This window comes from Molossus molossus, unplaced genomic scaffold (genome assembly GCF_014108415.1).
Source record: "Molossus molossus isolate mMolMol1 unplaced genomic scaffold, mMolMol1.p scaffold_m16_p_7, whole genome shotgun sequence".
Classification (NCBI taxonomy): Eukaryota; Metazoa; Chordata; class Mammalia; order Chiroptera; family Molossidae; genus Molossus; species Molossus molossus.
In genome coordinates this window covers 5,201,584-5,221,550 of record NW_023425401.1, presented here as the reverse complement: position 1 = coordinate 5,221,550, position 19,967 = coordinate 5,201,584, and the positions used below count along the sequence as shown (strand labels likewise).

General features: G+C 48.4%; 1 protein-coding gene across 11 annotated transcripts in view; it reads right to left on the bottom strand.

Moving 5' to 3' along the window:
- Positions 1-1,560: 1,560 nt before the first annotated feature.
- Positions 1,561-19,967, bottom strand: part of IMMP2L (inner mitochondrial membrane peptidase subunit 2) — a 690,201-nt gene continuing 671,794 nt past the window's right edge. For all 11 annotated transcript variants that reach the window (XM_036246416.1, XM_036246419.1, XM_036246418.1 and 8 more), the window contains one exon: positions 1,561-2,134. In XM_036246416.1, the coding sequence (XP_036102309.1) occupies positions 2,015-2,134 (120 nt within the window). In that variant the 3' untranslated portion in view covers positions 1,561-2,014. The remainder of the gene's footprint in view (positions 2,135-19,967) is intronic.

Sequence of the window (19,967 nt, the reverse complement as noted above, 5' to 3'; positions counted from 1 at the left end):
AGAGCAGGGGAGAGAGAGCACGGAGGTAGTGTCCACCCTCTGAGTCCCTGAAAAGGACTCCGGTCAGACCTTAGATGTGTGTTCAATTAGAGGTCTGCCCCTCGGGTCACAGCTGTGAATATCAGCTCATAGGCCTCTTTCACAGAAAGATGGGGGTCCTGGGTTTGCTGTTTCTTGCTCTGTCTTGGTGGTGGTAGCAGTTAAGGACCCTTTCTCCATTGGTGAATATTGAAAGGGATTGGTGCACTCATGAAGCATATGCCCGGTAGCACAGTGGTCAACTCGGCCTGGAAGTGCATTTTCAAGGAAGTAACTCATGAGCTGCATGCTTCAACCAGCATCAAGTATGAACTCTGCTGGTGCTGTGCTTGATGCAAAGGATAGAAATTAAGGAGAAGGAGCATGTATCTTCTCTCCGAAGTTTATAATCTTGTAACTCATAGTTGAGTAGGGTCACATGGGTAGTCAGTAAGCTGGCTGATCAACAGGATGCCTGCCTGGTGAAAGGTCAGATTCTTCCAAAACAGTGGTATACATCAGCTACTCCAAGTACCCCTCCCTTTGCTCCCCACCTCGTCCTCTGGCATCACTCAGGTGTGGTCCCCAGAATTTCCTATGTTCTAGCAAGTAAAGCACCAATACCCTTATGCACTCAAGATTTGACACAGCATGTCAGGGCCTGCACTTTGCCAAGAGGAAAAAAAAAATGACCAGCCTTGAAATAGCAATGAGTATTTGGCAAACTGCAGTTAAAGGCCTGAGCATGAAGTTCAAGTTGGGGAGGAAGTGAGTTTGAATTGAACAATTGATACAGATAATGAAGATCTATTGAAAGATTTTTAAGCGAGTCTTCTTTTAAAACATTAATTTTGGCCAACCTTGGTACATAGGAACTCACTGGAGCTTGGTGAACAACCTATTGCGATGATAGCACATCGTTACTAGTCACATATGCTGCTAATATGCACATGTTGTTGCCGTTGCTCCTCTGTTCCTGAGAGCTCATGAGTTTGCAAGATGGCTGGTCGTTGGTTGGGGTTATATCTGCTGATGAAACAGAAGAAAATGAGACTTGGCATGCAGAGGAGATTGGTTCAGAGACTTCGTTTCCATCAGCTCCAATCAATGCGAAGGAGAAGAACAGAAGCTTCATAAAGACAGACTTGCATGCGGGCAGTGTGCCTTCTTATCTGTTCAATTACAGAACCTACCGTGCTAACGTCACAACGCTCGGCAGTGGGTGATTCAGTACTGCAGACACGACACTGAAAAATCACTGGGGCAAAAGTCAGACTGGGTTGATCTAGAGGGATTTTGTTTTTTCCTTCCATTTCCCTTAGAAACATTTTACCACATTGTGACCAGATATTGATAAGTGGGTTTACTCATCCATGTCAACAGCCATGAGCTCACTCGGAAGTTTTCATTAAAAAGGGCCACTAAGCAAGGGTTGGTCGTATGGAAGTGTTGATAGGATCGGTCCTCCACAGGAGAGAAGATACTCCTCATGAGAGAACCTACAGGTTAGAGGACAAACACACCAAACAGTACCTGAGCAAGTTGGTGTTTTATTTGTACATCACAGTTGACTGTTCGTCCCGCCTGGCAGCCCCACCTTGTGGATGTCAGTTACAGTGTAATTCCCATCAGTCCGTGTATCATAGGCTCCTTCGTGTTCCATCTAAAGCGTCAGTGACGTTACTCAAGCAATTGCTTTAATCAAATGTTCATTTTCACATTGTTTTCAGCAGCAAACGGCAAAATCAAAACCCAACAATCAACAGCAAAATCTCCCACTCACCCCAGAAGGCATACAGGAATCGAATTTTTTTTTTTTTTTTTGGCATAAAACAATAGGTATTATACTCTATCACAAAATCAGGTGCCATTGAATACCATTTAACATTTTCAAACTCCATCTTCCATCATCTTAATGTGACAGAAGTGTTCCCTGCACGGGGCCGTCTTGCGGCGGGGGCGCTGCCCCGCCAGCTGCGCGGGGAGGTCCCCGCGGTCACTTGTCTTCCGTCTGGACCGGCAGGCGCTCCGGGGGCAGCACGGACTCCAGTCTCCGCCAGCGCTCCGGCGGCCACAGGATGTGTGTGGCATGTGCGTGCAGAAGTCCCAGGGAGACCTGAATCCACGGAGACAGAGAAAACCAAAAGAGAAGACATTATTTTGCGAGGGTCCTCGTTCGCAGCTTGAAAAGAGAATTTGCCACGGCTCTGGTCTCCAGAGCAGGTGATGCTGAGGAGCGAACGCAGACAACACGGGGCGCTTCTCTGGTGCTGCCTTCAGGCTCACAGCCGTCTGAAGTGGGTGCGGACAGCGCCTGCACTTGGCAGACGGGACAGCGGAGTCCAGGGACGTTCAAAAGCGTGTCCCCGGCTCACAGCTGCCCAGCGGGGGAAGCGGGCTTCCCTGGCCGCCGTGGGGCTCCCGCTGCGCACCCCGAACACCCCCTCCTTAGCCTCACACAGACCCCTGAAGCTCAGAGCCATTTGATGGCAGAAGTTTCTAGAATTCCTGGTATCTCAGAGAGTCATGGAAAAATATGTATTTTGCAAAGAACATTGTCCCACCTACTGGATGAGCCGCGAGAGTTAGACGTGAGAACAGGTGGGAGCTCATGGACACACACTGGGCACCAGGACAGTCGTGCTCCAGGGGAGCGGTGGGAACCCCGAGAAAAGCCAGCGAGGTGGGCTGGGAGTGGTGGGCAGGAATCGAGTGCAAAGAGCAGGCAGGTGGCAAAGAACCCCCACCAGCAGAGCTGCGCCCAATGGAGAGGAGGGGACTTTTCTGAGAAGGAAGGGGCCCCGAAGGGCTTGCTAGGGACGTCACCTCACCTGTAGTTTACAGAAGAGCATGGCCGACCCGATAATACATAGATGCAGGCCCTCTCCTCAGACCTGACCCTTCGACGGGTCTGTGGCAGGGTCTGCAGTGCTACTGCTGCTATCAGATATTCTGAGGCTGGTTAGAAGCTTATAAAACACACGTCTGTTTACGCACATATTTACTGAGGGCCGACTAGAAAGCAGATATGACGTGTCCATTTTATTTTCAAAGGTTTTTCCTGTAAACTGGACCTCCACGGAGATGGACGGACAATAATTCTTCCATTCACGTGATTCTTTTCACTAGCGTACGTGTTCGGAAAAAACACGTTGCCCAGAGACCCAGAGGAAAGAGCTGGGTGTCAAGGGAGAGACCCCAGGAAGAGAGCCAGAAATACATGTAGAACACAAAGGGAAAGTGTCACAACTGGAAATACAAACAAAACAGACCCGAACAGTACCAAGAAGGCCATGGGCCCAATAAAGAATTTCCTTCAACTTGTTACTCTGAAAATCAAACCTAAAGAAATCTTGAAGACGTGGCACAGGAAACAGTCATCACTGAAATTCACCAGGTATTGACATTTTGCTGCATTTGTGTGTCATTGTGTGTATTTGTACACACATTTTTTTTTTTCTGACCAATCGAAAGTTGTTGACATCATGCTGAATTTACTCCTAAAAAATCCTTCAACATGTACCTACAAAGTAAGACCACTTCCTACATGAAAAACAATGTATTATCTGCAAGATATTTAACATTGATATTTCTTAATGTAAGCCCCTATTCAAATTTTTTCCTCTTGTCCCAATGTCTTTTATAGCTATTTTATTAAAAAAAATTTTTTTTTCTTAAAAGGCACATTTTGAAAAGTTTAATATGAAAAGTGTATTTGCATTAGTAACTCCTTGTTTTCACCATCATAAGAGATACTGACATGTGCTTGTCCTTTATGTTCAAATCAAAGACATTTGGAATGGATCATTTCTTTACACTCGTCTTTATGAAAGAAAAAGGTAAGAATGAAACATTGTAGCAAGCGTAGAGAATTCGTCCACCTGCAGCTCCCTTGGGCTTTCCTGGAAAACGAGATGCCCCTGTGCTTCCTACGATCACAGTCACTGTGACTTTTCAGGCGTTGTGATAAGACGAATGTCTCCATCTTTACTATACTGATGACTACAGGAAGACCTGAGCCATTTTCCTGATTTAAAAGACAATTTATTTTCCTTTAATTGATTTTAGAGAGAGAGGGAAGGAGAAGGAGAGAGAGACAGAAACATCGATGAGACAGAACATCGACTGGCCGCCTCCTGCACGCCCCCACTAGGGATCGGGCCCACAACCTGGGCATGTGCCCTGACCGGGAATCGAACTGGCGACCTCTTGGTGCATGGGTCAATGCTCAACCCCTGAGCCACACCGGCCGGACTCCCTGAACTTTAACTGACAGGGAAATGATGCCCTCTAACCAAGGAATGCAGGAGGAGGAAGAGACCCCCACAAGTGAAGCCACACAGAATGGACAAATCCTCTCAGTGAAGAAAAGGGAAGTATGTTGAACTGACACATCAGTAATAGGACATAATAAAATGGGCCTCTAATAGGGATCGCAGCGGGTTTCCTGATGGCCATTTCAGTCTTCTAAAAAATATACATATTAGAGTGTAATAGCTGGACACCTTAATGACCCTAAGTGCTTTTTATGTAAAACAGCTATGAGTGCTGTTCAACAATTTTTACACTTCTTGTTGAAATATATATGCATACATGTCTATATCTCTATCTATAGTTATATCTAAAACACTCCTGGACCATTAACATAAATTAAATGTCTTAGGAGATAAGCATCTTTACACTTGCCATCTTCTATTTAAGGTGACATTTATAAATGTTTCTTCAACCTTTGTTTTCATAAAATGTAAACTATGTCACTTCATGTATACTTCAGTAATCTGAATGTTTGTTCAATCGTTCTGTGAAAAATGCCATTGGTATTCTGATAGGGATTGCATTGAATCTGTAAATTGCTTTGCGGTATATGGATGTTTTAATGATGTTAATTCTTCTTATCCATGAGCATGGTATAGCCTTCAATTTATTTATATTTTCTGCAATATCTTATAGTTTTGTGAGCACAGATTTACCACCTTGGTTAAATTTATTCCCAGGTATTTTATTCTTTTTGATGCAATTGTAAATGGGGTTGTTTTCCTGGTGTCTCTTCCTGATCATTCATTATTGGCATATAAAAATTCAACTGGTTTCTGAATATTAATTTTACATTATATGACATTATTGAATTCATTTATTAGTTCTCATAGTTTTTTGGTGGGTTCTTTAGAGTTCCCTCTATATATTATCATGTCATCTGCAAATATCGAGAGTTTTACTTCTTCCTTTCCAATTTGGACACCTTTTATTTATTCTCCTTGCATAAATTCTGTGCCTAGGATTTCCAGTGCTATGTTGAATAAAAGTGGTAAAAAAAAAAAAGAAAAAGAAAAATGGACATCCTTTTTCTATTCCTCATCTTAGACTAAAGGTTTTCAGATTTCCACAGTTGGGCATGATGTTAACTGCGGGTTTGTCATTCATAGCCTCCACTACGCTGAGGCATGTTCCCTCGGGCCACACTTAGCTGAGAGTTTTTACCATAAATGGGTGTTGGATTCTGTCAAATGCTTTTTCTGTATCTACCTGTGTGGTGTATCCCATTAATTGAGTTGTGGGTATTGAGCCGCACTTGTATCCGAGGAGTAAACCTGTGGGATGATATTTCGGAAACAATGTAAATACCCTGTGTGCCATCACCTCACCGCTGGCTGAAGGAAGCTGCTCTCTGCACCATATCATGGTGTTGACACGCGTGCACGACCCTGCCTTGACCAGTGATTACACCGAGGACCACAAAGTAGATTTTCCAGGTTCATCATTTCTTTTATATTTGTTATCTTTTATTCTTCTCTAGAAATAAGTGCTTTGCTTTCCAACCCCAAATGCTCTATTTTCATATCAAAGATTCTTTGTAAATTCAAGACCGGTCAGTCTTTTACGGTTGGCTTGCGTGACGCTCCAGTTCCCCACGTTGGGCAGTGGGGTTGTGTTTACTTGGGACGTGTCCCCACCAGCCCTTGAGCACTTCTCTCCTGTTGGCACCACCAGGCGGCGTGGGCTCGCCTTGTGCTCTGTACCCGATCCCCCCTGAAATCACGCATCTCTTTAAGGAGCCCTGGTTTTCTTTACCGAAGAATGCTGTTCGAAAACAAGGTCTCGGCCCAGACGTGAGCATCACTCCTGGGGGTGTTCATCTTCTGTGCCATTTCACGGGGTCACGTGAAAAATCCCAAACCACATGTTTCTCTCCTTTCTCCCTACACGTTCTTATCTCCCCACAACAACACGTTGACATGATCCTAAGACACACGCAAACTAGTTTGGAGGTCCGTATCCTACCAACAACCAACTTACTGAGTAAAAAAGTCAAGATTTCTTTGCAATTATTTTGGCCCATAAAATAGAACTCATTTCAAGGATGTGACGGCGGAGTCCCTGGTTCGAAATCTATTTGAATTCTTTTCTCCTTCCCTGTGCAGGCATTTGACAGACAGCGAGGTTCGTTTGTTCTTGCTATTTGTGTCCCACTTCTGGGTTTGCTTTGGTAATCCTTTTTGATTAAATTTCACTTTTGGATGGATCAGCATTTACATGGTTCAAAAGTCAAAATTATTCAAAATATTCTGTAAATGTGTGGTAGGCAGAATAATCCCCTCCCCCACATGCCCACACGCAAACTCCAAGGATGTCCTTATGCTAATCCCCAGATGTGACTATGTAATGTAACAGGGCGAGGGGGAATTCGGGTCACAGATCTTAAGATAATGAGACTGTATTATCTCATGGAGCAAATGTAATCAGAAGGGTCCTTAAATGTAGAGGAGCCAGACAGGCGGGTCCGCTTTCCAGAGAGAGTGGAAGACACTACGCTGCTGGCTGTGAGGTTGGAGGAAGGGCCATGAGCCAAGGCATGCAGGTGGCCTCAAGGAGGGGCAAGGGGCCGAACTGTCCCCCAGAGCTTTCGGGATCAACGTGCCCCTACTGACACCTTCACGGTAGCCCAGTGAGACCCATGCGGGGCTTCTGACTTCCCGAACTGTAAAATAAGTGTCTGTAGCTTTAAACTGCTTAATGTATGCAATTTATTACAGCAGCACAAGGAAACTAATATGACAACAACAACAACGTACACACAGAAGTTCCATTCCCATTTTCCGCCCTGTCTCTAACAGGTTACTGTTTTCGTTAGTTTTGGGTTTATACTCATTTCTTTTGGAACAAACAAACATCAACGAAAAAACTTACACACACACACACACACACACACACACACACACACACGTACATTCTTATTTCCCCCTCCTTGTCTCACACCAAAGGTACTTGACTATGTACTCCCTGAACCTTGCTTTCGTTTTCAGCAGTGTGTCCTGGAAATCATTTCACAGAAATAACCCTCCCCCCAGCCCCTGCAAACACCACTCTGAGAAAGTCTGATGAGCCCCACTGGGAATCTAGACCTGAACTTCCCACTTAGATGGCCCTTCTCTGGGTGCAAAGCTAACTAATTGTAAAGAACCCCTGAATATATTCTGGAATGACCAAATATGACAACATCATGAAACATGAATTACTAAACTTCAGTTTACCTACCTTTTGCTTCTTGGAGAGAAATGAAAGCTATCTGGGTCCGTTGGTTAACGTGCCACAGGTCACATTTTAAGAATTTTTCTAGGAAGTATAGTGTGTTCATAAAATCTGTCCATCTAAATATTGGTTCAACGGTTCAAAACTGCTTACTTCTTAGTTTTCACTAGAAATTAAGTTTTCTTAAGGTTAACAATTCTAACCTAGGTAATTAAAGCTACAGGAAAAATAGGATATGTTTTGGCCAAGAAAATAAAAGGTATGAGATAAGGTGATGCATTTTCGAGGGAAAGGAAATTAACTGTGGCCCAGAGTAAGGCTGGCTGCTTCAGCACGGGAATGAAAAGCACGCAGGTAAAAGGGAGGTTGTGGAAGGCTTGAGCGTCTCGAGAAAGGACGGTATATGTATGGTCAAGCTGAATGAGACTCAAATAAATGTAATCAAATAAGTGAATTTAAATATTAAGTAAGCTGATGTAAAATTAGAGTTGGGTTTTCTCCTTTCGCTAAAAAGGACTATGACCTGCTACTGATAAGGTGGAGAAGTCTTCTGCCTAGAAAGCAAAGATTCTGTGTTTCATCAAAATACTTTTCTGATTTATGTTGTCTTAAGGTCCTTGATTATTGAAGAAAACTGAATCTCCACAGTAAGAACTAAGTTTTGCTATTTAGTCAAATGTCCAAAACTTTTTTATATATTTTGACAAGCTTCCCAGAACGTAAATAACAGTAACAGGGTCTCGACCTGGGAATAACATTGAGGCATTCCAGAACTCCCTCCCCTCCCCCTCGCCCCAACACTCCAAAAGATTTGTTTTCTCTCGTTTTAAAAGAGAAATGTTAGACTACTTAGGCTTATGGTGGGGTGTGGAAATGACATGAAAAGCAATGTCAAAGAAGTAACACAGAAGCCTCTCGATGTTGTATTTGTAGGTTATAAGTGTTCTAGAAATTCTGCGAAATTCCTAGACATCCGAGATCAGATATATGTGTCCAAACTGAGGCCCACACTACAAAGATTGACTGTCAGATTGTGGCATATGTGAGTAGAGTCTATTCTGTCTTTGCAAAAACGACCTGTCGTCACAGACATTTGCCATCCTGATGCCCTTGTAACATGGCAACTGTCTGCTCCCGAGTGGGACAGATTAAAAAGGGTGAGCTTTCCTGACCACAGTCCCAACTGCGGGCGAAGAAGAAACTTCCTTCCTCCCCCGAGGCTCTTTCCACTGGTCTGACATTCAAATGGACATGAGACAGATTAGCAAGAGAAAATAACCACACCCTCGAAAGGACGGGGTGAGGACGAGTAAAAGCACAAGAGTCCATACGTACGGGAACCCCACCTGCAGGAGACGTTCAGAGACAGAGCGGGAACCTGGGTGTATGACACTGAGAACTAGGGGCGACGTAAAGTGTCCTGGGGGGCTTCAAAGAGTCGTGACAGAATGATAAAAGCATAGGTTTAGTAAATAGAAGTCTGTCCTGCCCTACAGACAGGTCAACAGAGATCATCTCTGATAGTCTCCCATTATGAGTAAGGCATCTAATTCAAGGTCTTGCAGGTACTCAAGGGAGGGCCAGAGGTTTCTCTCGAGCCTGCAGCTAAAGCTGATCTTAGCTCAAAACAACTGGCGTGCTATAAAGACACATTTTGGAACTTACCTTAAAATAAGGCCATTAGAGTGGGCTCTAACCCAACCTGACTGGCATCTTTGTAAGAGGAGAAGGTTAAAACATACAGAAAGACAGTGGGGTGCATGTGTGCAGAGAAATGGCGGGGGGGGGCACAGCAAGGAGGGGGCCACCTGCAAGACACTATGAGAGCTCTCAGGGGAAAAAACAAAACAAAAATTTGCTGACACACTAATCTTGGACTTCTAGATTTCAGAACTGTGAGGAAACGTCTGTTGATGAAGACAAGCCGTCTTGTGTTTTGCTATGGCAGCCTAGCAAATCAGTCTAGATGTGGACCCAAAGGAACACTGTGCTAGAAGCCAGCCCCATGAGATGTCCCAATACTCACTCAAAATTGGAGAACAAAGGAACATGTCGAGGGGAAAAACACATTTCTGTTATTCAAAGGAGAGAGAGAGAGAGAGAGATCTTAAGCACATATAATTTTCAATAGGTTATATATTTTGACCAACCAACCTGATATTTTTTGGGGATTTGACTCTCCTCTCTCTTTTCTCTGTTGTGTCCTATGCATACCTGTGTCTCCTTCAAAGGATTCTCGGTGTTTTTAGGCATAAGAAGTCCACTTCTATCAAACTGTTATTATTTGCAGATGACATGATATTGTACATAGAATATTCTAAAGACTCCACCTAAAACCTACTAGATTTAATAAATAAATTCGGCAAAGTAGCAGGAAAAAAATTATCATCCAGAAATCAATGGCATTTTTATACACCAATAATGATCAGAAAGAGAACTAAAATAAAAAAATCCTATTTACCATTGCAACAAAAAAATTAATATACCTAGAATAAACTTAACCAAGGAGGGGAAAGACCTGTTCTCAAAAAACTATAACACATTGAAAAAACAAATAGAGGAAGACAGAAATAAGTGGAAGCATACACCATGTTCATCAGTAAAATGTCCATACTACCCAAAGCAATCTATAGATTCAATGCAATCCCTATTAAAATACCAATGGCCGTCCGGCTGGTATGGTTCAGTGGTTGAGCATCTACCCATGCATCAAGAGGTCACTGGTTCAATTCCCGGTCAGGACACATGCCCAGGTTGTGGGCCAGATCCCCAGTGGGGAGCATGCAGGAGGTAGCCAATCGATGTTCTCGCTCATCAATGTTTTCTATCTCTCTCTCCCTCTTTCTTCTTCTCTCTCTAAAATCAATAAAGGAAAAAAAATTTTAAATACCAATGGCATACTTCATACATCTAGAACAAAAACTCCAAAAGTTTATATGGGACCAAAAATGACTCCAAATAGCCACAGCAATCTTGAAAGAAGAACAAAGTTGGAGGGCTTGCAATTTCAAATTTCAGATTATACTACTAAGCCATTGTAATCAAAACAGCCTGGTACTGGCACAAAAACAGGCATATAGATCAATGGAACAGAACTGAGAACCCAGAAATAGACCCAAGACAGTATGTATAATTAATATTTGACAAAGGAGGCAAGAGCATACAGTGAAGAAAAGACTGTCTCTTCAATAAATGGTGTTAGGAAATTGGACAGATATACGCAAAAAAATGAAACTAGACAACCAACTTACTCCATACCCAAGAATAAACTCAAAATGGATAAAAGACTTAAATATAATTCGTGAAACCATACAAATTCTAGAAGAAAATATTAGCAACAAATTCTCCTGCAAGAAAACAGTTCCTTCCATGTGTGCTAATGGGCCTCTGCCAACAGGTCAATCACCCCCAGATTGGGGATCAGTCATCTAGAATAAGAGTCACCACACTATGCTGTACCCTATCAGCAAAAATAGTTGATAATTTACCTCCATATTTATATCTTTTAAAATGACATGTGTAGTATTAACACTCCTTCCAACCACATGTAGACTAAAGCTCAAATTCTTATTCTTCAGATCCAAACTTCTACTCCCTTATTCACTGCACCAGAGGATCACTGTACACACACCCCTGCATACACCTCTGCCCTCTTTAGAAACCACTGCTCTGGGAAACACCAGAATTATGGGCTGGAGAGTAATCAGTGCTATCAATCAACTGGTTTGTGTTGTGTGTACAGTGCCAAGGAGCCACAGGGACTAATTACGCCAAACTGCCTGGCTTTGAACCGGCGCCACGGAGAACTTGCTCTGGCATCTGGTAGACAGCCTTCCTGAGCCCCGCTCTTCCTTTAAGTACCAGAGGCGCAGGTGTGGGTAACTCTGCCCCCTGCACCCCCTTTCCATAGGCATCAGTCCACAGAACACTCTTCCGATTCTTGGTCCAGGACATGCTCATTTGAAAGGATGAGCAAAGGCACAGAGTCCAGGGGTCGGGAGGGAAAGCACGGGGAGGGAGTTAAGGCAGAGAGCAGCCTGTTAGCAGGAGCACACTCCTATCCAATAAAACGCCCAGAACCAGGGCCAGGGCCAGAGGACGGATGTGAGAGAGGAGATGAACCACAAGCGTCCAAGTTCGTCGAATGACGGTATTTTCTGAAAAGGAACCACGCACACATTCCGTATGCCCTTTCAGCAAATCAGGTCTTTGACGAATCGGCTCAAAGCAACAGAAGAGTGGTTTCCACACAAACAAAGCAGCAGTCAGATGATATTTCCCCGACCATGTATTACATTATCTGCCATCATTGTTGAAAGTCTAATCCAATGGGAACAATATTCAAAGTTCGAGGAACAATTTTACAAGAAGTACTGGCTTCCCAAAGCTTAAGGTCGTCAGCCTGCCAATGTGACATCCGTGGCCCTGCACAGTCGCAACTTCCCAAACTCATCCTCATGACTCCCCGGTGGGGGAGGACTGACAGGGCCTGCCCATCAGGGACCCCCTAGCACCTGCCGGTCCACCTCCCTGCTTCTGACCTGTGCTGCCCGCTCCAGACTGTCCTTCTCTTCCGCAGACCCCGGGGTGCCCCTTGGGAAACATCAGTAAATGACATCAGAGCTTCCAGAACCATGGGGCATGGGCCACAGTGGAATGACAGAGCACCAGTCCTACCACAGAACTGACCCGGTTCTTTGATGTAGTCACAAAAGAGTTTATGAGAGGTATAAAGTAGAATTTAAAACATATATACATGTAATGCAGAGATTGAACTTTTTCATATTTTCTGCATCTTTTTACAAATTTCAAAAATATATTGCACATGCAAGACTAATTGTGGTGACGACAGTTTACCTCCAACACAAATGAACAATAATAATAATAAATAGAGAAACTTATTAAACGGATCCCCAGCCTCCCAGGATGAGTCCCAGTGGTTACATGGGGAATCGATCATCACTCTGGTTATCTGTCCTCCTTTTGCACTAAAATTTCCTAGAATGCAGTATCAGTTTGCTCACAGATTAGCACGGGAACATTCTCATGCTGCCTTGACAGAGCGTTCTAGCTCTCCCGGACTGGGTACCACAAAGGGGCATGTCCCAGTGACCCCAGCTGAGCCCAAGGGTGGGGCTGGTACACAGGGAGCAGGCCACTGAGGACGGCCATGGACAGCCTCTGCCTCGGTTTTGGTCCATGCCTTCACCTTGCTGCTGTGGCCGAGGGTCACGCACCAGCCATCACCCCCCAGGGAGTCAGGGACTGTGAACTGGTCACCAACCCCGGGCAGGGGACCGGAGAGAACTCCAACCACATGGAGGAGAGCAAAGACCACCACAGTGCCAGCCACCGGATTAGCATGAGAGTTACCAAGAGTGAATCACAAATGGGGGCAAGCCTTACTCACACGGGGACAGACTGGCTTCAACAGAGGGTGTCGGGGGGACCCCAGAGAAAGGTCCTGACCTTCCAGGCCCCACCTCTGTGGTCACCATCCTTTTCTAACGTCAACAATAGCAACAACGCCAAACACATATCTTCAAAAACAACCTAAAAAAGAGAGAGAGAGAGAGAGGAGAGCAAAGAATTCCGTTCACAAACAGCATCAAAGTAAGCGCTTCTGTAAATAGTCGCAGAAACAGACGCGTGGTCTAAGTAAATCAAACAGGATTAGAAATAACGGCTGGCAAAAACAAATATATGGAAAACTAAGCAAGTGCACTGTGGAAGATGGAGACTCGGTCGGCATGGAGGGCAGGGTGCTCCTGGGCAGATGCATGCAAGTCGGCTGCACAAGGAGCAGGGACTTCTCCTGTGAGGGCCGCTGCCAGGCTTTTCTCTAGAACATTCTCCCAGTCCTCCTGCCCCCCCCCCCGAATTCCCAAACAGAGACAATGGGGTAGCGTGATACAATTCCTAGTTTGCATCACAGAAGTAAAACCACAGGCTTTGCAAAAAGATTCAGAATGAGGCTCTCTGAAGGGCCTCAATCCAGGACAGGTGTGTCCCTTCACCACCAAGGACTTTCACTGCTTCGAAGCCGGCCTCGCTTTAATCAGAATGCATTTCCAGGTCACTCCGCGGCCTCGCTGTGCCTCTCTGCAGATAACTACAGAATCGGGCACCGTCACTCCAGCCCCCGCCCGCCCAAGACACCTTCAGGAAGCGGTTCAATATTTTATGCAAAAGCAGATACAAAACAGGCCTCTAGGGGCACCTGCAACTGCTTCTCATGAATGCGCTCCCAGGATTGATGTTTCTGCACCGGTCTTCGCGCCGCATAATCAAGTCCCCGGGGTTGGCGAGCTCTAAGCCCCTTACTTGGCCGTTGATGAAGTAGGTGATGAAGTACTTGAGTGTAATTTGGATAGTTAGCAGCTCCCAGTACCCACAGGAAGCCACGTGGATGGATGACATTCGTGACCCACGTCTCCTGTGTCCTGTGTTCTCCCGAGGCGCAGATTCCTACCTGCTCTTTCTACGGAGATGAAACAGCTCATCTAAATACGGAGGACAGAGCGGACGAGCCATGATTGTTGATGACACTGCTTCCAGCCCTATTTAGGCCAACCGGGCAGGTGGCCACGGAGACAGAGGGGCGGCCATCGGTGAGGGGGGGCTTGGGACAAGGTGACGCAGCCATTGCCAGCCCTGCGGCTGCTGGACACAGCCACTATTCTGCCCTGGTCATCTTTTTATTTACTTTTCAATGTTTGCATTGGTTTTAGGGAGGAAGGGAGAGGGAGAGAGAGCGGTAACTTGCTGGGTGAGAGAAACGTCCATCGGCTGCCTCCTGCACGCCCCCGCCTGGGAATGGAGCCTGCAGCCCAGGCATGTGCCCTGACCGGGAATCGCACCAGCGACTTTTTGAGGCACGGACAGTACTCACCCAACCTAGCCACCCTGGCCATCTCTGTTCATGTGGGTGGTTATATGCATTCAGTCTCTGTTGAGCCATGTCTGCCACGTCCCAAACCTCTCTCAAAATGAAAGCAAGGAGGCTTACAGACAATGCACCTAGAACAAAGTACGACAAATGCAAGTGACGGCTGCAGGGGCCAGGACAGGGCTGTGGACAGCGCCACACTGGGTCCTGGCGTGCTCTCTCCACTTTGGCTCTCAGACAGGTCACTTTCATGCCTCTCCCGGGGAGGCAGAACATCCTAGATTTCAAGGGAAGCTAAGTTCTTAACTGGTCAGGTTTCTACACGCTATTCTCCACGTGAGGTGTACCGCGGGGGCGTGGAAGCATCCACGCGGACCGTGTCCACGGCAGGAGGTCCCCCCCAAAAGGCAGAAGCACAACTGAACGTGCTCGCAATCACATCAACATTATTCCGCAGGAGACAAGGCAACCTCGTCCTGCATGTCACCCGGAGACCTGATTCAGGCCCAAGGCAAGTCCTCAGATTACATGAGGCACGGAGGGATCTAAACGATCTGTTATAGATCATTTCTTCCAACTGTGTGTCTGGTACCCAAGAGCTGCTCTGAGTTACATGTGGAAGGAGAGTTGTCCCGGCCCTGCACTCCTGCTGAGCATCTGGGGGGGGGGTTGCTAAGGGGTCTTGGTGACCCTTGTCCTCTCTCGGAACCCTCCCAGTGGTCCGGCTCTGAGGTCAGTTCTCCACTGTCTACCAGAAGCTAACCAAATTCCAGAGAGCTGTGTTGATAGGAAAACAGTAAGCTGTATGGGACAATGCGAGGCCACTAAAAGGGTGGTCTGAGCCCCAGCAAAGCTGGCTTCTCTGGGAGAACTTTCCACCAGGTGCTCGAAGAGTTGGAGGTGTACACAGTGAGCCGCACCGGGAAGCAGGGTCTCACTCGCCATCAAAATGCTTCGAGGCCTGGGCGGGGCATCTGCGGACCACCAGTCCTCTGGGTCTACGTATTCCCAAACGGTTGCTTTTCATACACTTACACCCCACTCAGAAGCGCGATGGCGTGGACACCACAAACAGACGTGTCCCCGGCGCGGGGACCAGCAGGCGAAGTCACCAGTCAGCAACGTGTCTGCTGAGAAACAATTTTAAAATCTCTGTGGTGGGTGTTCCGCTAACAGGGGAGACTGCAGGAAGAATACAATGAATAGATTTTAAAAGCAGAGATGAGAGATGATTGAAGATTAAAGATGAGAAAATATTTTAATGAAACGACTTTGGTTATGTTAATGCGAGTTACAATCGAACACCAACGTGAATCTGAAGAATATCAGTCAGTTCTTAAGAACGTGCACTTTGGAACTGAACAGACTTTGAGTCCTCTTGGCCTCACCTGGTAGACGTGGGTAAGTTATTTAATATCTCTGTGCCTCAGTTTCCAAGTCTCAATGTGAATCACAACAGTATCCGAAGGGCTTACTGTTGCAGACGGACAGAAAGGGACCGTCATAAATCTAAAGGAAGGGAACCTCACAGGTGATCTGATCCCAGATTCCTAGTGGGCAGGTCATGCCCCAGGCCTATGACCTCTTTTCTAAAAGCTTTATCTTTGCCTTAAGCAGCCCGTCCATTGTTTCTGTACATCGAGGTTAACACCCCTTTGAGTGATCTCCCCCACTATCCCGCATCCAGTCCTCACCGCGTGTCCTCCCATCCCCCGTCTGCTTCCTTCTGGTCCCTCCTTAACTCCACCCTGTGACGGTAACTGCAGACCGTCCTTCTGGGAAGCATTTCTCAGTCTGTCGAGATCTTGTTTCCAGGTGTATGCTCTGTGTGTCTACAATAAACTCACGTGTCTACAATAAACTCAAGTGTCTACAGGTTTGGACATTCTGATGTCGACACTGTAATAAATAAAGTATAAAAGACTGGTACATCGCAAATGCTTAGTAAGTGTGCTCTTTACATATGAAAGACGGAGTTTTTTTGTTTCTTTTACTGACCTGAAAAGTAACTGCTTTCTTCCTCCTCCTTTGTAATCAGCTATTTAAGAACCACGACGGGCAAAGGAGACCTCAGACTATGTATGAAGTAAGGAAGCGGAGTTCAAAGCTGCGTCGGAAGCACCAGAACCTCGGAGAGCTTCACACACAGGCACGCCACACAGCTCTGACCTCATCAAGTCCAAAAGGAGAGCAAAAACAGACCCAGCGGGAATCAGAACCGTTTCTCCTGCCTGCCCGGTGACCTCTGAATCCAGGGCTCTTCGTTGCAGTCTCCTCAGCCCATGAGCCGGACTGCAGATCACCCGGACTCTGGCTCCTCACAGGGGTGCTTGAGCGAACCCCCAGCCTCCGAGTGCCCTTCCCTGCCCCAGGGCTCCCGTCACCCCGCGGAGGCCTGAGATCTCAGCTCCAGGTGGCCCCCAAGACTGCCCACGCGTGAACTGAGCCCCTAAGAGCACATGGGGTACCTGTTACAACTTTCAGATGAACCCGCATGGAACCTTTTTCCTTAAGGGGAAAACCTCTGATAGTTCTGCCCATTCCACTGGGACAGGAAAACTTCTGCAGTGACCGGACCCCCCACAGTGCGGACCAGGGCAGTCCCTGGCCCAGAAGCGACCTCGGGAGGAGCCGAGGCTTCAGCTCCATGGAGCGTTGTCTGGGCCACAGCACCCCCGGCACTACCAGCCCCTGGGAGCACAGGCGCTCGGAACAGGTGCCCCTCCGGCCGCTGAGCGTGCAGGACAGGCAGCTACCCCTCAGCCTGCTCGCCCAGCACCAGCTCCAACCGCCTGGGCCTGGTGACGGCAGTGCCCGCCACAGCCCACTGCCTAAGCCGGGGGCTGCCACAGGCCTCTCGCTGCCCGAGGCTCGGCCAGGGGGCTGTGAACGTAAGGGGCGCAGAGACAGAAACACCGGAGATTCCTGGCAGAGATGTGCGGGCCGAGAGGTGTCCGGCGACACCACCGGCTGCACTCACCGTCCTGTTCCTGGGTGTGCCCTCGCGTGCCCCGCACTGTCAGCTGCCCAGTCCCAAGCCTGGCGTCCGCCCCAGCCCTTCAGCGAAACTTCCCAGTGTCCTTGCAACGAGGTCCTTTCTGCTTCAAACTAGTCAGGATGAAAAAGATCGAGTCAGGATGGGTCCGTGTCGCTTGCATCCCGGACAGCCGACTGGTGTGCCGAGACGCAGCGCAGGAGCGAGCGGCACACTCATGCGGACGGCGGGAGGCCGGCTCAGTCCAGGGCCAGGAGAGCGGCCGGAAATGCTGACCGCAGGCACCGGGCCGGGCGCACTGGCACTGGCCTCGCCTGGCTCCTAGATCTGGGCCTTTTCCCTCTACCTGTCTGCGGAACAGACGGAAAGTCCTGGACATGGTCACGTTTGCCAAGTGGCCAACCTGCTTCTACCCCAGGGGAAAGTGAGGCCTTTCGTTGTCGGCAGGAAAGGCAGACTCTGCACCTGAGGGTTGTACACAGCCAGGGCCCTGTCTCTGGAGCTGCCGCTGATTGGCTGCGGGAGGGTGTGTGGCAAACACTGAAGGACCACCGGGGGCGGAGACTAGACACTGGGGCTCAGCACGGGAGGTGGGCGTGTCCACATGCATGATGGTCCCCGTGCAACATGAAGAGAGCGGGGGAAACCGGAGGCTCTCTGACTCCGCGGGCAGGTAGGGAAGAGCCCGCTGTGTGCCGAGCGCAGGGCCAGGTGTTCTCCATCCACCACACGCGTGACCCCGCATCTGGCCTTCAGGGGCTCCCAACTCCGAAGCGTGACCCGTGGGATGTGCTTGGCAGAAGTGGGGGTGGCAGGAAATGAGTCACCTGGTGAGTAACACAGGCCACTGCAGGGAGAGGGCCGGAGAAGGTGCCACACACGCAGGAGATCCCACCCCGGCTGCAATCGGAAGAGAAGGGAGAAGGAAGGGAACCAGGGGGGTTTCTGCAATGGTGCAGCCGAAACACAGTGTGTTTAGGAGAAGAGGAAAGAGGGGGTGCTCAGAGAACCACACCCCAACCTCGCAGCACGGCATCCCGGCCCTGGAATGCGCATCTGCTTTGTTCTGCGGCAGCCTGAACCACTCTGCTGCCAGGCGCTCACCCAGAGAGGGGCGGCTCTCCGCCTGCTGCACCCCGATGGCACCCAGGCTCCTGCTGCCCTGCCAGTGCTCAGACATGGCCACGCACCTTCCGTCATCCCCCTGCCACGGTGAGGGGGGCGTCCACACCGCGCCTGGTGCAGAACCTGCCCTGCCTTCGGATGGGGTCTGTGGGCAAATTCCCACCATTTAGCCCACTGCACCCAGGGCCAACCGGCCTTTGAAACTACAGTGCCAACGAGCCTTAGGTTTCCTTTAAGGGTCCCACCCACCCCCAGAGTTGGCTTTTCTGTGTCCTCTTCAAACTGAAAAGACAACTGTTTCCTTACTTTTTTTAAAGGTATTTTTAACTCAAGAATGTGGAGGAAATATCTCAACCCGGACTAATGACAAAGAGTGTCCTCTGTCATCGCCCAAGGGCTTGACCCTGGACCCACGCCTCAAGGACAGGGGTCAAGGTTCTGTGCACTGCCCAGCACCCATGCCCCAAGGACAGGGTAACAGTGCCCGGCACCCATGCCCCAAGGTCAGGGGTACAGTGCCCAGCACCCATGCCCCAAGGACAGGGCTCAAGGTCCTGTACACTGCCCAGCACCCATGCCCCAAGGACAGGGTAACAGTGCCCGGCACCCATGCCCCAAGGACAGGGGTCGAGGTCCTGTGCACTGCCCAGCACCCATGCCCCAAGGACAGGGGTACAGTGCCCAGCACCCATGCCCCAAGGACAGGGGTCAGGTCCTGTGCACTGCCCGGCACCCATGCCCCAAGGACAGGGGTCAGGTCCTGTGCACTGCCCGGCACCCATGCCCCAAGGACAGGGGTACAGTGCCCAGCACCCATGCCCCAAGGACAGGGGTCAGGTCCTATGCACTGCCCGGCACCCATGCCCCAAGGACAGGGGTCAGGTCCTGTGCACTGCCCGGCACCCATGCCCCAAGGACAGAAGTCAAGGTCCCAGCCGAGCACCCAGAGCATCAGTTTCAGCCTCAGACAACCGCCGTGGGATCCGGACTCTGAGAATAAACAGCTGCATCATCCTTGGTAAGACTTCTCTGTCTTACTGTTCTCTCTGAGAAAATGGGAGCTGCAGCCCCCACCCCCCAAGCCGCCCCAAGAATGGAAGGGTGTCAAGTGTGCAAAGGTCTAGCGCGGAGCCCGCCGCTTGCTCACCGCTGTGACAGCCCCACAGGAAGCGGGTGCGGAGGGGCCTGAGCTACACGCCGTCATCACCAGAGGTAAGAAAAGGAGGTTGTGCAAATAGCGACATTCTGTTGTACCCCGCTGTGAACCCTTAGCCGTCCAGTTAGGAGTTCTGCCTTTGAGAAAAATTGTACTCAGTCAGCTTGTGAGCCTGGTTTTTAAGTACAAGAATAGTTGCAAGAAATCATGTTCCAATAAATTTCCTTCTTAGGAACTCTATGTACAACAGCAATAAA